Source organism: Erythrolamprus reginae, chromosome 5 (assembly GCF_031021105.1).
Source record: "Erythrolamprus reginae isolate rEryReg1 chromosome 5, rEryReg1.hap1, whole genome shotgun sequence".
NCBI classification, from domain to species: domain Eukaryota; kingdom Metazoa; phylum Chordata; class Lepidosauria; order Squamata; family Dipsadidae; genus Erythrolamprus; species Erythrolamprus reginae.
Genome location: NC_091954.1, coordinates 92,770,995 through 92,789,049, shown reverse-complemented (window position 1 = coordinate 92,789,049; position 18,055 = coordinate 92,770,995). Strand labels below are relative to the sequence as shown.

Here is an 18,055-nt window from a genome sequence, read left to right as displayed (position 1 = left end):
AAACCATACATTTAAAAAAAAATTAAAACATTAAAGTAATTAAATACTTGTTAGAGCTTTATTTTTTAAAAATGAAGACAGGGACCAAAATTGGAGATCTAACTAAATGAGAATAAAGAAACTGTTTTCATTCATCCCTAATCTGTATTTCCGGCTTCAAAAATTAGAACACATTTACCCCAAAGGAAAACAATATACAGTATATGTGGGTTCAGTTTAAAATGAGAAAAGAACACAGATGATAAGATAAGCACAGCAATTTGACTACGGCCTATGCTCCTGCTTTTAGAAAATCGTAGATAAGGGAGTTATCTGATTGTACATATCATATTCTGCCCTAATCTCCAATTAGTACACGTTGTAATTCTATTTGGGAACACTTATGAAAGAGGATAATTGTATTATTGTATCCCATCTATTGAAAAATAGCAATAATTATAGATCTTAAGAACCTATTTATGCTCTTGGATTAAAGAATATTGGAGAGGAAGGCAAACCTAACTAACGCCTATTAAAATTGTGGATAATGACATTTGATAAGTAATATATTGAAATAACAAGCATACACATATTAGGACTGGCATGTTATGTAACTTAATTGAATTAACCACAACCCCGATGCACCAATATTATTGCATTAGGTTGCAATCTTAAGAAGTTGAACCTGTTCATAGGTGATATAACTAAGCTTAGCGGATTATGTTTGATATTTGTTTGCAAGCCTATTTGATGATATCACTTACCAGAAAAAAACAGCAAAGATCTCCCATAGGATAGCATATTTGGAAAAATGCACAGAAAATTATTTTTATGGTAAAATAATGATTTACTATGCTCCCCCGAAAAAATAGATAGGCATGCATTACTTTCAGAGATATAATGTAGCTGAGAATTCATATAACGTGATGATTGTATATAGTATGAAATAAGAATTACCATTTAAATCTCACAAAATCTCCTTTTAGGGGGTGTTGTGCATCTCAATTTCTTAGCCAAGAGAGCCAGCGTTGTCCGAAGACATGCACATATACTGAGATTCATGGACCACTGTTATCTTCTCACTGAAGTGATACCTATTTATCTACTCACATTTCCATGTTTTCAAACTGCTAGGTAGGCAAGACCTGGGGCAAGGAATGAGAGCTCACTCAGTGCTCGGGTCTTGAACCCAAGCTGTTAGCTTTCCACCTGACAAGGTCAGCATCTTTATTTATTTTATTTATTTATTTATTAGATTTGTATGCTGCCCCTCTCCGAAGACTCGGGGTGGTTAACAACAGTAAAAAAGACAATGTAACAAATCTAATATTAAAAAATAATCTAAAAACCCCAATTTAAGAGACCAATCATACAAACAAGCATACCATGTATAAATTCTATAAGCCTAGGGGGAAGGGAAAAAATTTCAGTTCCCCCATGCCTGACGACAGAGGTGGGTTTTAAGGAGCTTGCAAAAGGCAAGGAGGGTGGGAGCAACTCTGATATCTGGGCGGAGCTGATTCCAGAGGGTCGGGGCCGCCACAGAGAAGGCTCTTCTCCTGGATCCCGCCAAATGACATTGTTTAGTCGACGGGACCCGGAGAAGGCCAACTCTGTGGGACCTAACCGGTCGCTGGGATTCGTGCGGCAGAAGGCGGTCCCGGAGATATTCTGGTCCGATGCCATGAAGGGCTTTAACCACTGAGCCATCATACCCCAAGTTTAATATCACATTACCATTGAATTCATATGAAATTCCATGTGAATTCCTTTCAATAGTTTGGGAATCCAAATTAGTAAGGTAGATGAAGATGTAAATAAATAGCCACAGCTAAGTGAAATTGTGGTAAATCCAATTTTGGTTCTTTTCTAGTTGCTCGGTCATCTGACTAGGACAATTTGAACCCTCTTCTTTGAACACTGCTGAGTAAAAGGCAGTGACAGCATCTACTATACAGCCCTCTGTCAAGCTACTTGGGTAGAAGCTGAAATGCCAATGAAGATAACATATATGAAATGCTTTGTACAATTTCATTTCTCCATTGTCCATAGCAATAGCTAGGTATGCGGTATCGGAGAAAATTAATCGTTCAAAAAATAAGTGGAATTTTTAAACACTGTAAACATCTTCCATTGACCTGAATGGTAATGAAGCTATATTAATCTCAATTAGGGCCACTATTTGTTATAACTCTTGACTGGTATATTCTGTGTTAGCAAAAACTTCAGAAGAGAAGGATTTAGGGGTAGTGATTTCTGACAGTCTCAAAATGGGTGAGCAGTGTGGTCGGGCAGTAGGAAAAGCAAGTAGGATGCTTGGCTGCATAGCTAGAGGTATAACAAGCAGGAAGAGGGAGATTGTGATCCCGCTATATAGAGCGCTGGTGAGACCACATTTGGAGTACTGTGTTCAGTTCTGGAGACCTCACCTACAAAAAAATATTGACAAAATTGAACGGGTCCAAAGACGGGCTACAAGAATGGTGGAAGGTCTTAAGCATAAAACGTATCAGGAAAGACTTCATGAACTCAATCTGTATAGTCTGGAGGACAGAAGGAAAAGGGGGGACATGATCGAAACATTTAAATATGTTAAAGGGTTAAATAAGGTTCAGGAGGGAAGTGTTTTTAATAGGAAAGTGAACACAAGAACAAGGGGACACAATCTGAAGTTAGTTGGGGGAAAGATCAAAAGCAACGTGTGGAAATATTATTTCACTGAAAGAGTAGTAGATCCTTGGAACAAACTTCTAGCAGACGTGGTTGGTAAATCCACAGTAACTGAATTTAAACATGCCTGGGATAAACATATATCCATCCTAAGATAAAACACAGGAAATAGTATAAGGGCAGACTAGATGGACCATGAGGTCTTTTTCTGCCGTCAGTCTTCTATGTTTCTATGTATATGGGTTCTACCTTAAGTAGTACAGACTTGGGAAATTCAATGGGATCACTGATGAGTAAGGATGTTTGAGATTGTACATTATTTTATTACACACTAACAGCCTATGTAATTATTTATTTTGAGTGAGGAGTATTGCATGTGGAAAGAAAGCCTAGGAAAAACATCAGCACCTGTAGCTCTGAGTACAAGACATTCCTAATTACCTTTCTTGCTTAAGTATGACTATTTCTTCCTCTCGGTGTTTCAGGAGCTTGTTGATTGTTTCCAGTTCACTTTCCACCATCTTCATTTGTTTTTTAAAATTATCTTCTCTCCTTTCTTTCTCAATTGTTCCTTCCTGTAAACGTTGATACATTTGTTGGCAGGCAAGTAGAGTTTCTTCCTTTTCTGTCGCCATATGAGTAAACCTAAATGTAAAACAAAAGAAATGTAATAACTGAAATATTCAGAAACACATTCATTCATATTTTTCTCTTTCTGTTTATAAAAATACAATTCCATGTAATTACTGAAAAAGAAATTTTTAAAAGTTGAGTAAATATACAAAGTGAAGGTAGAGCCTTCTATAATAGATTTATAATCTGAATAAATTGAAAATTAGTAAAGGAAGTATAACAAACAGGTTAGGAAACAGAGACTAGGAACTTAGTTTAAGAAAATTAGACAGTCTTCTATGTTTAGCATTTTTAATGTACTGTATGCAAAAGCAGAGGAAAATGTAATAAATAAATAAAAATCGCACAATGTAAAACATTTATGAAAAGTGCTTGGAAACTGCACGCAATTATTTAAGGAGAAGAAGTTATAAATGCCACCTGCATTTCATATACTGTATTTGTAAATTGTAACCATTTTGACTCTTACCGAGATTTAGTTATTCCAATTTCAGATGACAACTTTTGAAAGTCCCTCTGATGTTCTTCACATTCTTTTGATTTCTTTCTAGAATACAGAACTTTAAATGATTAACTTTATTTCTTTTAAAAAATAAAGAGAACTTTAGTAATAAAATGGGTTAATTTTTTAATGCTTAAGAAGAGCCAAACTGAATCAGGCCAAAGCCCATTGAGTCCAGCATTCTGTGTCACACAATGCCCCACCAATTACCTATACATAGGGATCTTGAGCAGAAAGAGAAGGCAAAACCCTCCCTTTCCCTTGACCCCCAACAAATGGTACCCAAGGGAACCCTGCCTGCCTCAACCAACATAGAGGCAGCACTTGGACATCCGTTTCAATAACCACCAATACACTTGGCATCCATGAATCTGTCTAATCCTGCTTTGAAGCTATCCAGGTTGACAGCTGTCGCGACCTCTTCTGGAAGTGAATTCTATAAACCAATGATCTTCTGGATGAAGCAATATTTCCCTTTATTTGTCCTTGCTTTCTTACCTATGAGCTTTAGGGAGTGCCCCCTCGTCCTAGTATTGTGTGATAGAGAAAATAATTTTTTCTCTATCCACCTTTTCTATCTCATGCATTACTTCGATCAAGTCACCTCTTAAATGCCATCTTTCAAGGCTGAAGAGACCAAGGCGTTGTAACCTGGTTTCATAAGGGAGGTGCTTGTTCTAAGCCTCAGCAAAACCACACAAAGCCAAATATTGTTTTAATATTCACTTTTAACATGAGAAAACTCACCCTGTGTGCAAGCGAGCAGTATATCTATGCATCACGAATATACTAACTAGGTGGTTCTCAAACCAAAATCCTACTATGCAAATAACTGGCTTTATAAAATATTAACATCCAAACAGCACCAAGGCAAAACTCGCAACTGGTTGTTTTTACTTTTGTTTGAACTGTGCAGATGTGTATAAAAGGTAAAATAGAGATAAGTATTAAACTATAAAAGCTTGAAAGTTATAGACATTGTGGTTTTTGAAAAGAAGCTCTCTAATAAATTCCTCTGGGGAAAAACATAACATGTGATAGAGAAAACCTTACTAGATATTTTAGAACACTTCAAATAAGAAAGTTAACATATATAGTACCCTGTAATAGGTTATTCATGCTACAATAAAACAGTCCAACAAGACTACAGATAAAGAAGGCACCAGCATAAACAGGAAATTCTCTAAGAGGGAGGTAGGGGTGGTAGTTGAAGATTGGAATAGAGTCCTACTGGCTCTTTTTGTTATCTGACTCTATTTGTAGGTTCTTGTCTCTTTTTTCCCCATAGAACTCTTGGAGAACTGCTCCAGTTGCCAGTTGGATCCATGTTCTCATTCAACAGGAATCAGTCTAATATTCTCCAGTAATCCAGTGCTTCTGTGTACAGGTCCTTGACTTACAACCACAGTTGGAATCAGAGTTTCCATTTCTAAGCAGAGCAGTTAAGCAGGGCATGCCTGATTTCATGAACTTTTTTGCCATGCAGTTGTAAAGCAAATCTGCCCCCCCCCCCATCAATGGCTTTGCTTATCAGAAACTGGCTGGAAAGGTCACAAATGGTGATGTGACCCCAAGATGCTGCATGCCATAAATACATGCCAGTTCCCAAGTGTCCAAATTCTGATCATGTGACTATGGGAATGTTGCAGCCATTGTAAGTATGAAGTCGTAAATTACTTTTTGTGTGTCATTGTAACTTTGAATGGTGGCTAAATGAATGGCTGTAAGTGAAGGACTACCTGCCTGCAATTTAGTAGTAGATGGAAATGGATTCCGGTCCAGGTGGATCAACATATATACTGCTCAAAAAAATAAGGGGGACACTTAAACAACACAAAATAACTCCAAGTAAATCAAACTTCTCTGAAATCAAACTGTCAACTTAGAAAGCAACACTGATTGACAATCAATTTCACATGTTGTCAGCACATTCAACCTTAGACTATCCACGATTGACCTCTCCAGGTTCCTTAGAGGTCAGTAAGGGGCATGCATAAGTGCACCAGTGTGCCTTCCGTCCCCTGTCCAATTGTCTCTCCTTATCTCATTTATCTTTTCTTCCTTTCAAATATATTCACCTATACTTTTATATATTTTCTTCTATTCTTTTCTTTACTTATATTATTACATATCTTTCTCTTCAATGTGTATTATGTATTGGGCAAAATAAATAAATAAATAAAAATAAATAACAATGAGAATATTTCATTCATTCAGATCTAGGATGTGTTCTTTGAGTGTTCCCTTTATTTTTTTGAGCAGTATATATTTCATTGGGAATAAGCCCCATTGAATACCAGCCTCGCTTCTAAGTAATGCATGCATAACATTTATAGGTTGTACTGGTACATCCTCAAAGCTGGAAGAGGCAGCATTTATATTATCTATACAAAATTTTCATGAAACATCCAAAGGATATTCTACAGATAGTCCTTGTTCAGTGACTATTCATCCAGTGACCGTTCAGTTATGACAGCACTGAACAAAGGGACCTACAACCCATTCCTTGTAACTGCAACTCTCACAGCATCCCTGGAGTCCTTGGAACCTGATTCAGGTGCTAGCAATTGGCTTGCAGTTAGGGTAGTCACAGCATCTCACTGTCACATGATCACCATTTGCAACCTTCAGTTCTGATGAGCAAAATCAATGGAGAAGGCAGCCAGAGATCACAAATGACCATGATGCGAACATGGGACAGTCACACCTTGTGAGATTTGTATAACAAAGGCAGATGGAATTACCACTGCCATCGTAAGTTGGCACCATCATATTACATCACACTTTTACAACAGTGTTGCTTACCAATGGAGTTGCTAGTCCCAATTAACATTGTTAAGCAAGTATTTGTAAAGGCTTCTTTTAACCTAGTGAGTACTAGAATTTTCACAATTTTCTATATAACCTTTTCCCACTGTGATAGAAAAAAATGGATTGGACTAGTCAATAACATTGTCACGTTGTTTTCTCCAGCAATGCATTACAGCAATTGTAATTTCTTATCTGAGAACTATGGATATTTATTGGGAAACAGTGTTAAGTCCTGTGAATGAACTATCTGGAACTATCCAGTTAGTCACTAAAGGAAACAGGTTGGGTCTTGGCTTGATTTGGTATCGGTATGTGTATGTGTGAATACTTATACACAGTGAAGGGCTACCAAAATTTTACTATCACACTGTGGGCATGGCTTATGCAGGATGCCCTGCATTTTCTTTCAACATCTTTCAGTACAAATAGGGTACTCTGGGGTGGAGCTCTATTTTCGCTACCCCACTGCGTTACCCCTGTCTGGGCAGCAGCCCACCCCTGCTTACACATGTGATACTTTTCAAACAAAAAAGCAGAATATAATAATCATAAGATACACTCCAATGACTTTTCAGTTACTGTATCATTCGCTTAAATAAGTAATTACAATCTGGTAAGCAAAAATGAATGGCATTGTGTATGAATAAAAGGAAGTGTCTTACAGGACTAATTCTTTAAAATATGTAATTTCATCGGCTGCTTTCTGGAACTTGAGTTCAGTTGCCTGCATTTCATCGGTTAAATCTGTAACAACAAATTACTGTCAATCATTTTCATTAATTTAACTGTACTTTCTGCCTCAAGAGTTCAAATCAGTTATAATATATTATAGCATGTAATATTTTATAATATTATAGAGATCAGATCGTGCAGAATGCAGCTGCGAGAGCAATCATGGGCTTCCAAAGGTATGCCCATGTTACACCAACACTCCGCAGTGTGCATTGGTTGCCGATCAATTCAAAGTGTTGGTTTTGACCTATAAAGCCCTTCATGGCATCGGACCAGAATATCTCCGGGACCGCCTTCTGCCGTACGAATCCCAGCGACCGATTAGGTCCCACAGAGTTGGCCTTCTCCGGGTCCCGTCGACTAAACAATGTCATTTGGCGGGTCCCAGGGGAAGAGCCTTCTCTATGGCAGCCCCGACCCTCTGGAACCAGCTCCCCTCTGAGATTAGAACTGCCCCCACCCTCTTTGCCTTTCGTAAACTCCTTAAAACCCACCTCTGCCGTCAGGCATGGGAGAACTAACTTCCCCAGGCCTATACTGTTTATGTATGGTATGATGTGTGCATGTTTTTTAAATTATGGGTTTTTAGCTTTCAAATTATTGAATTTGTATTATATATTGTTTTCTGTTGCTGTGAGCCGCCCCGAGTCTGCGGAGAGGGGTGGCATACAAAATGAATGAATGAATGAATAAATGAATGAATAAATAATGTGGGTTATTTTTTAAAAAAATAGTATTTATGTTAATGTTGTAGTTATATAACATTATAAGAAGCAACTTAAAATTTATTGTGAATGTACAATATAATAAAAATAATCCAAAATCAGGGGTGAAATCCAGCAGGTTCTGACAGGTTCTGGAGAACCGGTAGCAGAAATTTTGAGTAATTCGGGGAACCAGCAAATACCACTTTTGACTGGCCCCGGAGTGGGGAGGGAATGGGATTTTGCAGTATCCTTCCCCTGCCATGCTTACCAAGCCATGCCCACCAAGCCACACCAAGCCCAATAAACCATGCCCACTGAACCGTTAGTAAAACAATTTGGATTTCACCATTGCCTGAATTCTTAAAGTTCTTATAGGAGATAGAAGCAGATATTCGGTTGTACGTCATGGCTTTTATTTTCCTTCTCCAAGTCTTCTCAAAATAATGCACCAGAGGGTCTTCCAATTCTCGAGAACAGATTTGGGGAACATTCTTGGATTAATTTTATCAAAAGTTTTAAAAAATAAGGAACAGTTTGTTGTAATTTCTGGAACAGATGTGTCCCAGATCAAACCATTATATTGATGCAATTTTCTAGAATTTCCAAGGCCTTACAAGTATTTTTGATACCAGTAGGTAATGATATCAGAAGAAAATGAGTTACATAAATGATAAACACTGCAAACCAATTACACTGATTTTACAAATGGTTTTTACAGAAACATTTGACAATTACAGTGGGCTCGTGCAAGTATTTACTGTACATTATATATAAATAAATCCAGAAAATAAAATATCAGCACACATGGCTACATAATGGTCTTACTTCCAATTCCCTGCTGTGCATATAATGGGTGACCTGATAGCAGTGTTCCAATATCTAAGGGGATGCTACAAAGAAGAGGGAGTCAACCTATTCACCAAAGCACCTGAAGACAGGACAAAAAGCAATGGATGGAAACTAATCAAGGAGAGAAGTAACTAAGAACTAAGGAAAAATTTCCTGACACTTAGAACAATTAATTAGTAGAATGACTTGCTTCTAGAAGTTGTGGGTGCTTCAACACTGGAAATTTTAAGAAGAGATTAAACAACCATTTGTTTGAAATGGTAGAGAGTTTCCTGCCTGAGCAGGGAGTTGGGTAGGCTAGAACAGTGTTTTTCAACCAGTGTGCCGCGAGACATGGTCAGGTGTGCCGCGAAGAAGGAAGCTCAGGTTCTGGTCTCACAACTTTTTGCTGACAGAGAGAGAGAGTGAGAGAGAGAAAGCAAGTGAGAGAGAGAGAAAGAGAGAGAGAGAAAGCAAGAGAGAGAGAGAGAGAAAGAGAAAGAAAGCAAGAGAGAGAGAAAGAGATAGAAAGCAAGAGAGAGAGAAAAGGAGAGGAAGGGAGAGAGAGAGAAATGAGCAAAAAGGGGAGGAAAAAAGAGAAATGAGAAAATGATTGAGACAGAGAATGAGAGGAAAGAGAGAGAAACAAGAGAGAGAGAGAGAGAAGTGACTCTTGATTTAAAGCATATGATAAAAAGCACCCAAAAAGTAAGAGAGAAAACCCCCCAGCCCTCACCTGTTTTTGGAAATGGTTCAAGAGTATGTATACACACACACACACACACACACACACAAGAGGGGGAGGAGACAGGGATGGAAAAAGAGAGGAGAGTGTCTTAGAGTGTCATTTTGTGTCATTTTGGTTGGTGGTGTGCCCCAGGATTTTGTAAATGTAAAAAATGTGCTGTGGTTCAAAAAAGGTTGAAAATCACTGGGCTAGAAGACCTCCAAAGTCCTTCCAACTCTTTTATTCTGTAACCAATAGATTCTTCTATAAGCCTCAGACTGCACATCTCCGAAACTTGCTGTTTCCCATTTTTGAAATCCTTCCATCTAATTGTGACTCAGCAAGTGGCAACCCCTAGTTGTTCTTGATGGATCTCAGAAATGCTAAGCAATGTCAGACCTAAAAAACATTAGAATGGAAGGCTGCTAAGAAATCCTTGGATTTAAACCAAATATAGGAGTTAAACAAAAAATAAAAAGTGTGGGTGCCAATTACTTTTGCAATGATGCCAAAAATTCTACATGGATAAATGTCTGTGAAATTACCAGGAATTGAGCTTAAATGGAGACAATCTTTATTGCAAGAAAATATAAAAATATGCTGCAAGGAAAAATAAAAAAATACAAAACCATCCAAAATGTCAAGGCACAGTTCTGGGACATTTACAGTTTAGAGTGAAAACACTTGAGAGCTGAATAGTCCAGAAATTAAGCAGCTTTGTTAGCAAACATTTTCTACAGGCTTAAATACTTTGTACTTTAGTTGGAAAATATTTCACTTTTGAATGGATTTTAATATATACAACAGATTTTATAGAAAAAATATTATAATAATTGCATCAACAGTAGTAGAAAGACAAAGAAAATTACTGTGCAGAAAATGACAACCAAAATAACTGGGAAGGATAAAGGATGCCTCTCCAAATGCAGGGATATTTAGAATTGAATAAAGGAAGCAATTATTTACAGAAATCATAGCTGAACTATGGAATTCACTGCCAGCAGATTTGGTAATGGGCATCCATTTAGAAGACTTTAGAAGATCACTAGATTGATTTTATATATATATATATAGGCAGCAGCCATCTCGATCACCGGAACATAGAGACTTTAATAAAACCACTTAGCTTTCGTTAGCGTGCTGCTAACTTCGTCAGAGTATTAAAATGCCGTGGGAGACAAACATCTTTATAAAGCATTACTCAGTCTGCTCATTGCCCGCGTCACGGGGCCACACCCTTCCCTCCCCCCTGCGGTAAGCCTAATTGTGGGCTTAATCCTGCTGGCTGAAGGGAGATCTACCGCTTTTACTCGTGTTGGTTGCCTTTTTCCCTCCCCAAGGGAGGGGGTGGAATTGTAGATCTCCCTACAGCCAGCAGGATTAAGCCTCACAATTCCACCCCCTCCCTTGGGGTGCACCAGTTGCGGCCCTATCTGGACCGGGACTCATTGCTCACAGTCACTCACGCCCTCATCACCTCGAGATTCGACTACTGTAACGCTCTCTACATGGGGCTACCTTTGAAAAGTGTTCGGAAACTTCAGATTGTGCAGAATGCAGCTGCGAGAGCAGTCATGGGCTTACCTAGGTATGCCCATGTTTCACCATCACTCCGCAGTCTGCATTGGCTGCCGATCAATTTCCGGTCACAATTCAAAGTGTTGGTTATGACCTTTAAAGCCCTTCATGGCATCAGACCAGAATATCTCCGAGACCGCCTCCTGCCGCACGAATCCCAGCGACCGATTAGGTCCCACAGAGTGGGCCTTCTCCGGGTCCCGTCAACTAAACAATGTCGGTTGGCGGGCCCCAGGGGAAGAGCCTTCTCTGTGGCGGCCCCGGCTCTCTGGAACCAACTCCCCCCGGAGATTAGAACTGCCCCTACTCTCCCTGCCTTCCGTAAAGTTCTTAAAACCCACCTTTGTCGTCAGGCATGGGGAAACTGAAACACCTCCCCCGGCCACGTACAATTTATGTATGGTATGTTTGTGTGTGTGCTTGTTAATATAGTGGGGTTCTTTTTTAAACTATTTTAAATACTTAAATTTATTGAATCTATTTGGATTTGTACGATTGTTTATATTTTTGTTGTGAGCCGCCCCGAGTTCGCGGAGAGGGGCGGCATACAAATCTAAATAATAAATAAATAAATTAATTAATTAATTAATTTAATCCCTTCCGGCATTCTTTATACAGCATGGGGTGAGGTATCATCAGTACGCTGATGATACCCAGCTTTACATCTCCACCCCATGTCCAGTCAACGAAGCAGCGGAAGTGATGTGCCGGTGATTAGAACTGCCCCTACTCTCCCTGCCTTCCGTAAAGTTCTTAAAACCCACCTCTGTCGTCAGGCATGGGGGAACTGAAACATCTCCCCCGGGCATGTACAATTTATGTATGACATGTTTGTGTGTGTGCTTGTTAGTATATTGGGGGTTTTTTAAAACTTTTTTAAATATTTAAATTTATTTGGATTTGTTACGATTTGTTTATGCCTTGTTGTGAGCCGCCCCGAGTCCGCGGAGAGGGGCGGCATACAAATCTAAATAATAAATAAATAATAAATAAATAAATATACCAGAAAGATCTGACAATGACCAAAAGCACAACTTTAGATTATGTCAAAAATGTACTGTCAACATCTATATCATAGCTGGTCACAGTGACCCTTTTGCTACAGGCAGAGAGATATTACGGATTCCACACAATCACATCAAATATAAAAATAATTTTAAAAGAATTATTTTTACATCAAAATGCTGACCTTTTCAGTAAATCACATTTATGGAAAAATTGCATTCGACATGTAAAGAGCAGTTATATTAAAAAAGATTTCCCTGCTCATTTCAATAATTGTTTCAATATGACATAATAGATAATCCAAGTGGAAGAATTAATGTGTCATCAGATTTTGTCAAACATAAGAAAATGAAGTGTTTTAAGTTGTGCAATAAAAAATACATCAATGACATTTCTTAAAATTGCAAAGTACCGTAATAGAAGAATTTAAATAATCTAAAGCCTGTGGTATTGCAAATCCCACAAGCACTTCTACATTTGCTTATACTGAGTTTCCACAAATTCTAACTTTTCCTAACCTTTTCTAGCTTTGTGACCATCTTCACATGTATTGGAATTCCAACACCCATAATTCTCAGTATCTTAGAGCTGTATCTACATAACTAGAGAGAGGCAGGTTGAGAAAAGTGATAATCATGCATCTACAGTGATCCCCCGCTCGTTGCGAGGGTTCCGTTCCAGGACCCCCCGCAACGAGCGGGTTTTCGCGAAGTAGCGCTGCGGAAGTAAAAACACCATCTGCGCATGTGCAGATGGTGTTTTAAACTTCCGCAGCGCTAGCGAGGAGCCGAAGATTGGGGGGCGGCGCGGCTCTTTTAAAACATCGCCGCCGACATGGGGGGCTCGCTAGCACCCCCCCCCGAACCCCCAACCCGGGTTTGGGGGGGTGCTAGCAAGCCCCCCATGTCGGCGGCGATGTTTTAAAAGAGCCGCACCGCCCCCAATCTTCGGCTCCTCAGCGGCGAGCGAGCGAGCGAAGCCAAGCCGGCAGCAATGTCGCCGCCGCTGCAGCCAACGCGCGCTATGATCTTCCGGGCCAGCCAGGCTCAGTCAGGGAAGGCAGCCGCTTGGCCCAGGATGCTGGGCCGAGAGGAGCCGGGCTTGATCCGCTGAGCCTGGCTGGCCCGGAAGATCGTAGCGCGCGTTGGCTGCAGCGGCGGCGACATTGCTGCCAGCTTGGCTTCTCTCGCTCGCTCGCCGCGCCGCCCCCCAATCTTCGGCTCCTCAGCGGCGAGCGAGCGAAGCCAAGCCGGCAGCAATGTCGCCGCCGCTGCAGCCAACGCGCGCTACGATCTTCCGGGCCAGCCAGGCTCAGCGGATCAAGCCCGGCTCCTCTCGGCCCAGCATCCCGGGCCAAGCGGCTGCCTTCCGTGACTGAGCCTGGCTGGCCCGGAAGATCGTAGCGCGCGTTGGCTGCAGCGGCGGCGACATTGCTGCCGGCTTGGCTTCGCTCGCTCGCTCGCCGCGCCGCCCCCCAATCTTCGGCTCCTCAGCGGCGAGCGAGCGAAGCCAAGCCGGCAGCAATGTCACCGCCGCTGCAGCCAACGCGCGCTACGATCTTCCGGGCCAGCCAGGCTCAGCGGATCAAGCCCGGCTCCTCTCGGCCCAGCATCCCGGGCCAAGCGGCTGCCTTCCGTGACTGAGCCTGGCTGGCCCGGAAGATCGTAGCGCGCGTTGGCTGCAGCGGCGGCGACATTGCTGCCGGCTTGGCTTCGCTCGCCGCTGCAGCCAATGCGCGCTACGATCTTCCGGGCCAGCCAGGCTCAGTCACGGAAGGCAGCTGCTTGGCCCGGGATGCTGGGCCGAAAGGAGCCGGGCTTGAAGATCGCAGCGCGCGTTGGCTGCGGTGGCGAGGGCTTGCGATGGAGGGTGGAGGAAGCGGCCATGTGAGGGCGAGCTGCCTCAGGGAGGAGGATCGGGCGGGACCAGGTGGGGGCTGGAATTTCTCCGCCAGGGCGAAGGGCGGGCGAGCGGCGAAGGGCGGGCGAGCGGGTGCTGGGGAGGGCTTCTCGCCCTCCCGCCAGCAAGAGGGGGAGCGAACGGCGTGGGCAGGCGAAGGGCGGGCGAGCAGCAGCGAGGAGTTTGCGTGGGCGGTGGGGAAACTCCTCGCTGATGCCAGCAAGAGGGGGAAGACCCAGGGAAGCCGCCCAGCAGCTGATCTCCCGGTTGCCATCTACGCATGCGTGCCCATAGAAAAAAAAGGGCACGCATGCGTAGATGGTATTTTGACTTCCGGGTTGAAAAATCGCAAATTACCCTGTTCGCAATGGTCGGGGACGCAATAACCGGGGGATCACTGTATATTATTACGGTTCATCACAGAGTCAGTCAGATGTTCAGACTGGATTTGGTATCTTAATCCATCTATTGAGACCTTTCCAAGGACCTGGGATAGGCATATGTTGACGTTTGATGGTGTTACAGATATCGTTGCAGGATGGAAACTGTTCTGTGCAAAACCACTTTTTGCAACTGCCTGATGGTGAATCCATTCCTCTTTTATTGGTTCCTACTTACTTATGAGCAATCATAATGCAAAAAACCCATTCCCAACTCATCCCAGAGTAATGATAATGCAAAAGCTCCATTCCCAATTCACCAAACATTAATGATAATGTAAAGTCCCCATTTTCAACTCACCCCACAGTAATGATAATGCAAAATCCCCATTCCCAATTCACCTTAAGCAAGGGTGCCTCCTGTACCACCCTGGAAGCCAAAATGATCCCTTGAGAGACTCCTGAGAGGGGCAGGGTGGAGCCAACCAGAGGTGGGATTAGCTGGTTCTTCAAACTTGGCAAAAGGTTATCAACCGCTCGAATCAGTGCAAACTGACTAAATACCAGCTCTGTCTTAGTTTGTTTGTTTGGGCTATTTTATTTTTAGTTTGTTGGGGTATTGTTTACTTTTGGACTGTTCTTATATTAATCTGGGTATTAATCAATGCTCATCTGATTGCTAATTGTTGGTGTTTGTTTTCTTTCTTCTTAATGCTAGTTGGTATTCAGGATGGGTTGGCCAGTCTTCAATTTGTCCTATGTAGGAGCTGGTCCAATCTTTACACTATTATATAGTTTCCCCCCACCTACTGCTTACTTTTTGCAAATAAATCACCTGAGATCTCCAAAAATACAATACACGTATTATTAGCATATCTCCTAAAACAGGGTACAGATTTCTTTATAATCCCTATCAAGACCCTACATCCCTTTTTTGAGAAATAAGTTGAAGCGGGTGAATGCATAAATATCATTTTGCAAATTTGGCATTTTTTAAGGAAAAAATTGCCCATCAACTTTCAAAAGAAAAGAAGCATATATGGGCACAACACAGAGACATTAATAAAAGCCAAATATGAAGTGAGCTTTAATGGTTGTTTGGGTGCATTCAGATGTAATGAAAGACAATGTTTTCCTACTATATGCGAGAACTGTCGGCTGGACTTTTCTTGCTGTTATACTGCCAAGAGAAAAGAAGCATAAATTTCTGCTTTGGAGATTGCATTCTGATGACAAGTTGGGAATTGTGATTTTACAGTAAGGCAGAATCTGAAAATATAATTCAACAATGGATTGTTCAAATTAGAAGACACTACAGTTCGCAAAGAGATATAAATGTGAACTTTGGGTACTTTAAAAGTGAAAATATATGCTTTTGGTAAAGCCATGCAAAAAATATACTGATGGAAGGATTGTGTGAATCAGTGGTTCATGTATATTTCAGTTCCCCATTACTTCAATTATAGAATGTCTACTGCAACAATACATGCATTCAAAACATACTGTTCTTCATTTTTTTCAAATTGACATCATCTTCTTACCTTGTATTTTCTTTTGTAATTCATTACATTTATTTTGTAATTCATTCTCCCGTAAAAGAGAAACCTGAAGTTGCTTAGCTTCCACTGCAGCTGCATCCGACTTCAGTCTTAGGTGTTCCACCTCTTTTTGAAGGATTAGATTTTTCCTCTGACACTCACCTAAGGTTTGGTTCAAACTGGATACTTCTAAAATGGCCAAGACAAAAATATAGTTGTATCCATACTACAAATTTTATAACATTTATGTACTCCAATTACATAAAACATCTTTATTTGTTGCTATACTGGTCTATAAGAAAATAGGATAGGTATCTGTAGTTATTAAGATACTAGAATTATTACAACTTGTCAACTAATGGATGCACACAAAAATGAATGAATATTCTTTACAGATATATATTCTATAAGAAAACAAAATAGGTATCTGTATTGTAGTTATTAAGATACTAGTGTTATTTCAATTTGTCATTTAGTTAATTGATACAAACTAAAAGAATGGATTTACTTCTAAAAATAAGGAGACATTTTCTGACAGTAACAATAATCAATGGAATGACTTGCTTCAGAAGTTCTGGGTTCTTCATAACTACAGGTTTTAAGAAGAAGCTGGACAGCCATTTGTCTAGAATGGTAGAGAGTATCCTGTTTGAACAGGTGGTTGGACTAGAAGACCTCCAAGGTCCCTTCCAACTCTATTATTCTACTCTACTCTACTCTATCTTTCCATTCCATTTTAATTCTTATTGTAACTTTTATTCTTATTCTATTCTATTCCCTCTAAGGTCCCTTCCAAATCTTGTTATTCAAATCCTCTCTAATTCATAGTGAAAAGCTAAACATTACAAGCAATATAATATTGATAAAAATCATGTAAAGACTTTGCTAACTTGATTAATTCACTCTGCAGTCTAATATCTAGGTAATGATCAAATATCTCCTAATAGTACAGTGATACCTCGTCTTACAAACGCCTCGTCATACAAACTTTTCGAGATACAAACCCGGGGTTTAAGATTTTTTTGCCTCTTCTTACAAACTATTTTCACCTTACAAACCCACAGCTGCCACTTGGATGCCCCGCCTCCGGACTTCCATTGCCAGCGAAGCGCCCGTTTTTGCGATGCTGGTATTGCCCTGAGGCTACCCTCCATGGGAAACCCCACCTCTGGACTTCCGTGTTTTTGTGATGCTGCAGGGGAATCCCAGTAGGTGAATCCCAGCAGCGCAAAACGGGCGCTTCGCTGGCAACGGAAGTCTGGAGGTGGGGTTTCCCATGGAGGGGAACCTCAGGGGAATCCCAGCAGTGCAAAAATTGGCACTTTGGCTGGCAAAAGGGGTGAATTTTGGGCTTGCACGCATGAATCGCTTTTCTATTGATTCCTATGGGAAACATTGTTTCATCTTACAAACTTTTCACCTTAAGAACCTCATCCCGGAACCAATTAAGTTTGTAAGATGAGGTATCACTGTATTCACTTTATCTTAAGTGTATGTTAGTGTCTTAGAAAAAATTAACATTCACATATGTATATCCATTTTTTGAGAAATACTATAAAATTAACTGATTTCTCGACAGTAATATGATTTGTCACCGCCTTCTATTCAGATTGTTTCTTTTCAATATTTCATTTTTTCACTAATACTTTTTAGTAAATTATATAACTTATATATTTGAAAGCCAGTTTTGTGTAGTAGTTGTAGTGTCAGACTAGAAGCCAGGGACCTGTGAGTTCTAGGCCCGTTTTATGCTTTTATTTATATTAATTGAGACAAGAGTGGGTAATAAAATAAATAAATAGTCTGGAGGACAGAAGGAAAAGGGGGGACATGATTGAAACATTTAAATATATTAAAGGGTTAAATAAGGTCCAGGAGGGAAGTGTTTTTAATAGGAAAGTGAACACAAGAACAAGGGGACACAATCTGAAGTTAGTTGGGGGAAAGATCAAAAGCAACATGAGAAAATATTATTTTACTGAAAGAGTAGTAGATCCTTGGAACAAACTTCCAGCAGATGTGGTAGATAAATCCACAGTAACTGAATTTAAACATGCCTGGGATAA

The 18,055-nt window shown here is 40.6% G+C and overlaps 1 protein-coding gene across 3 annotated transcripts in view; it reads right to left on the bottom strand.

Moving 5' to 3' along the window:
- Positions 1-18,055, bottom strand: part of LEKR1 (leucine, glutamate and lysine rich 1) — a 58,120-nt gene that overhangs the window by 17,469 nt on the left and 22,596 nt on the right. For all 3 annotated transcript variants that reach the window (XM_070753527.1, XM_070753525.1, XM_070753526.1), the window contains exons 6-9: positions 15,993-16,178; positions 7,258-7,339; positions 3,752-3,829; positions 3,091-3,294 (exon numbers count right to left, since the gene is read on the bottom strand). In XM_070753527.1, the coding sequence (XP_070609628.1) occupies positions 3,091-3,294; positions 3,752-3,829; positions 7,258-7,339; positions 15,993-16,178 (550 nt within the window). The remainder of the gene's footprint in view (positions 1-3,090; positions 3,295-3,751; positions 3,830-7,257; positions 7,340-15,992; positions 16,179-18,055) is intronic.